At 42.9% G+C, this 4,829-nt stretch overlaps 1 protein-coding gene across 1 annotated transcript; it reads left to right on the top strand.

Moving 5' to 3' along the window:
- The first annotated feature begins 3,932 nt into the window (after positions 1-3,932).
- Positions 3,933-4,829, top strand: LOC147924512 (uncharacterized). Its single transcript, XM_087496813.1, has one exon. It carries the CDS (start codon positions 3,933-3,935, stop codon positions 4,827-4,829), a length of 897 nt encoding a protein of 298 aa, XP_087352939.1.

The following is a 4,829-nucleotide window of genomic DNA, read 5'->3' as shown; positions in this document are numbered from 1 at the left end:
AAAATGTAAAGATGCAGAAAGTAAACTACAAGAACTAAGAACTAAATGCAAATGAAACTGAATGATTGCAACAGTAATGATACTAGAACAGAAATAGAAACTACTACTGATGAACTAATGCAAGACAGGTAATGAACTGAAAACTAAATGAATGCAACTGGAATGAAACAGGAATGAAATAGGACAATCACAAATCATAAACAAGAGTTCTGGGGATGAACTCGAGCAAGCACTCGACCGAGTGTAGGTCGAGTACAGGGTCGAGCTGGAATAATCCGGGAAACAGAGCAACACAATAAAAACAGAGCAATGCAAATACGAATCAAACAACAAGCAAGCAACAGGATTAAAACTTTAAAATCAATAAACAAAGAAGGCCTTGAGGAGGGATTCATGGGCTGAACTAATTATTGTGGTTATCTAACTTGGTCAACAAATCTCAAGCAAACTTTGATCTAATCTCTAGACATATAAATCTAAGACAAGTTTCTTCCACTCTCATGGCAAGAAACAATCAAACCTATGCAATTCTAGACTTGTTCTCACACAGTAAAGAATCTACACAAGTAGGCATTAAGCAATACATCTCATACCAAACAAGACCTCTAATCTCTTAGCAAGCCTAATGGTAAGCTCTAGATCTAGCCTTATCTATGCTTCTTAAACATTGGTGTGATGCTAAGATGCTTGAAATCAAACCCTAACCTCTCAGTTCAGGATCAGCATTAAGAACATCTAGCCTAGAAGAGATCTACAACAATCAAGCTTGACCAAATCACACAAACCACAAGATCAATCCAGCCTAACCCATCCTCAAGATCCTAAAAACCTACTCACATGAACACATGATGAACATCAAAGTCATAAACCCAGAAAATCTCGAAACTTGCATCAAATGAAAGATAAGAACAAGATCTACAATGTTGCAAAAGGAATCAAACCCAAATTCTTAATATATTGAAAGTTATGGAACCAACAATATTGAAGAATCTAAGAGTTTTCTTCAAAAGGGTACAAAATCTAAGAAAATAAAAAGGGAAAGGGAATAATTCCTTAAAAGGTAAAAACTAGGTTTCTGACTCTCTAAAAAGGTTGCACACTTTGGTGGCTGCAGGTACAAGGCTTTATATAGGAGAGGAGATGGAAGCCCTAAAAACACAAGAATACAAAATAGTCAATGGCTCGGTCAACTCGACCTGTGCTCGGTCGAGTGGCAGGTCGAGCTGGCTTCTCTCGTGCATTCTCCACTTGGTCGAGTCCTCCTCAGCACACGGTCGAGTGTCTGGTCAAGTGTGCAGTCGAGTTGGACTCTGGACCTTGGTTCTTCAGCCTTAACTCTCTTGCTTTTCCTTCATGATTTCTTCACTTCTCCTCAGCATTGCTTCCATGCTCCTTAAGCTCCAAAATCACCTGAATATGCATGAAAAGATGCAAATGCAATGCAACTAAACTCTAATACATGATTAGTGCTAAAGCTACACAAAAATGGCCTAAATGGATAGCAAAAGATGTGAATAAACTAAGGGAAAACAAGGTAAAATATATGAACATCAGGTCATCAGCTTTTCCTCGAGCCAATTGTTGAATTTGGTATCTTTCCCCTTTTTGTTAACACCATTGTCATTGTAACTATTGAAAAGCTCGCTCACAAACTTTGTAATCTTCACAAACACTTCTGTGGCCTTGACCATTGTGTTGTCATATACCCACTTTATGAAATCCATTGCTGTGTTATTTTCCCATGAGTGTCATCTGAACTCTCCTCATCTGTTTATACGAAACCTTGGGAGCACTTGGTTTAACAGCCAGTGTTAAGCGAAGAAAACTAAATTGAAAGACCTGAATCGAGAATGTGAAAGACCAAACCAAAGTGTGGGATGAATATAAACAAAATAAAAATCATCAGGATCAAAATCATCAGGATTAGCGAGCACACTAGTAATCAGTTTCCTCCTAATTGTTTGAAACTAGTAAATTGTTGCAAATAAATCTGAACAAGTACACATTAGAGAGAACATGAGCTAAAAGGCAGGATTAGAAAGATACGGAGGCTGTGTGGTGTTCTTGTAAATGGAGGTAAATGTCCTTCAAATGGATCTAAATCTCTTGCAACCGAAATCCTATCGCCCTTACCCCCTGGAGTTAGCAGCATACACTTTTGAATATGAACTCCTCCGCGACCCTTCTCTCTCATTATCTGGCTCATTCAGTGTGATCACTCCACATACACTAAGCTCTTTCAGCTGCGGAACATCAGATGGGAATGGAACAGCTCCCAGTAATATAAACTATAGAAACAAGATTAAGAGAGACAAGTATTAGCATAATCAAATCCAGATAACATACTTTAAACAAGAGACCAAACAAAACAATCGGAAATGATACCAACACAAGACTAAACAATAATTCATACAAATTGAAACATGGAATTACCATCAGATGGAGATTGGTTAACCATCGACTTTGGTGGAGAAGACTCTCAAATCACTTCCAGAGGAACCCGAAATGGTATCTGCCAAAACAAAAAGTAGAATGGAGATGATGATGATTCAATTCTCAATGTGTCGCCCAAAATCAGCAAATCTAAAAACCATATGCACGAACAAAGCTATGATCATAGGCATATGAAGCAACAAGAACGAAATTATCATGAGCTAGACACATTCAATTGCAATTCGGTGACTCTAGAAAGCCGAATTAATCAACGGTTTCTTCTTCTTATTCTAGCAAATCAAAACTCAGTGATGATGATGAAGATCCACATTATTAAAGGATGAGATATTACCTCGGCACGGGAGTGAAGCATACGAACATCGGATCGAACATTCTCTCGTACGTCGAGGAAAGCGCTGTGATGCCAGTGAGGATGACCAGGCTCGCGGCGGAAAGGTTGCTAAGCTGAGAACTGTTGGGGGTAGATCCCCACCCCAAACAAGAGGCCTGGCCGAGGAAAAGCCCATGATAAACCTTCAAAGGAAGGAGGGGTAATACGGTCTTTTAAATAGACGAACAGACACGATTCCCTATAAATACAGGCGTACGGCCTTCAGAAGAGGGGATCGCGGAAAGAGGCAAGAGAATTCGTGAAACAAGTACAAGAGCCCTAGCTCGTCCAAGAAAGAGTCAACGGCTTCAGAGTCAACAGCTTAGGAATCGACGAGTTAACAGCTCGTCTATTATTCTCATCTGTTCTTGTAACTCGTTTAAGCCGTGTCGTAACCCGTCTTTTGTGTCTCGGCACCGATTAAATAGAAGAGAACTTCGACCTCCTTTTACCGAACTAAACATACTTATTGTAACCGATTTGGACATCAACAATTTGGCGCGCCAGGTAGGGGGAGCCAAGTTGAATTTCTCCGACATATCGAAGAACGGACCTACGCCGACTAGACGAAATGACAGTAACCGACAAGCAAGGGAGCAAAGAAGCTGGCTCGTCGGGTGGAACGACTACCCCAGCAACGGATCAGGCAGAGCAGCCAGTTCTCCCAACACCGGATGCTCCGAGAAAGGTCGTAACAGTGGAAAGCCCAGAGACTTTCGTCATAGCATCGAACTTGACGACCCCTACGACCGCAGAGCCAACGCAGGCTCCTACACAACTCACTTTGCTCAACAACCAGCCCGTCTCCAGTATAGACGAGCTGTTCCGCGGAATCTTGACGCGTCTTGACCAGCAAGAAGAACGAACTAACAAACGGTTGGATGCGCTCACCGCAGCACAAGTTAACTCGCAAGATGAAATCAATCATCTCCACAACATCCGGCATAACCCAATGAACTTTCTCTCGGCAAAAGCAACGCCAGGGTCGCATGCGCAAACCAGCGGATTAGACCGCAACCCTACCTCACGCCTAAACAAGCGAAATGACAAAGTAACAGATCGGACAAAGGATGCCGAGCTAAGAGAGATCAGAGAGAAAATGAAGTAAATGGCAGCGATATTCCAGAAAGCGACGGACAAAGCACCCGAAGTCGGACTTATGCTCGAAGCAATGCAGCGAACTCCATTCTCTCGAAGACTCGCCGCGACAACGGTTAAGCGGGCAGTCAAGCCAAGATTGGGTCACTATGACGGAACGGTCGACCCACGAGATTTCTTACTCACCTTCGGCGTGGCCCTCGGCCCTTTACAATTTAGCCCGGTAGAGTACGACACTGGAGCTTGTCAAGTCTTCGCCGAGCATCTACCGGGAACTACCTTGAGCTGGTTCTCGCGACTCTCGTCTGGATCAATTGACAGTATCAAGGAGCTGATAACCGAGTTCTTAAAGCAATTCTCTGTTCTGATGGAGGACAAGAATTCCCACGCCAACTTGTACGCCTTAACTCAATATCGGGACGAATCGCTTCGGTCCTTTATCGGACAATTTAAAGAGATCATCGTCAACATTTCAATTCCAGACGCTGCTGCTATCGTCGCACTTCGAAACGCGCTTTGGTATGAATCTCGATTTAAGGAAAAATTATTTTTAACACACGTAGAGACCATAGCCGATGCATTACTCCGAGCTGCAAAGCACATTGGACTCGAGGAAGAGAAAGCTATCAACACAAAGAAGCACTCCGCGGAGGCGAGTACGATAACCAAACAGCCCATAGTCGTGGCTCCAAAAGTCGAGCATGTCGAACCACGACAACATTTCACCAGAAACCAAGACCGAACTCGTCAAACTTTTGCGATCGGCGAAAACAAGTACATCCGGAAAGAGGGAGGCAAGAGTAGTGCGACTCTGTATTGCGACTACCATCAGAGCACCACCCATACAACCGAAGAATGTCACTACCTCCAGCGAGTCTTGATGGAGGTAGTGACATTCTTCGGTTGA

Source organism: Camelina sativa, chromosome 17 (genome assembly GCF_030686135.1).
Source record: "Camelina sativa cultivar CO46 ecotype springtype chromosome 17, ASM3068613v1".
Taxonomy (NCBI): Eukaryota; Viridiplantae; Streptophyta; class Magnoliopsida; order Brassicales; family Brassicaceae; genus Camelina; species Camelina sativa.
The sequence above is the reverse complement of the archived record's forward strand: the minus strand, read 5'-3'. Positions and strand labels throughout refer to the sequence as shown.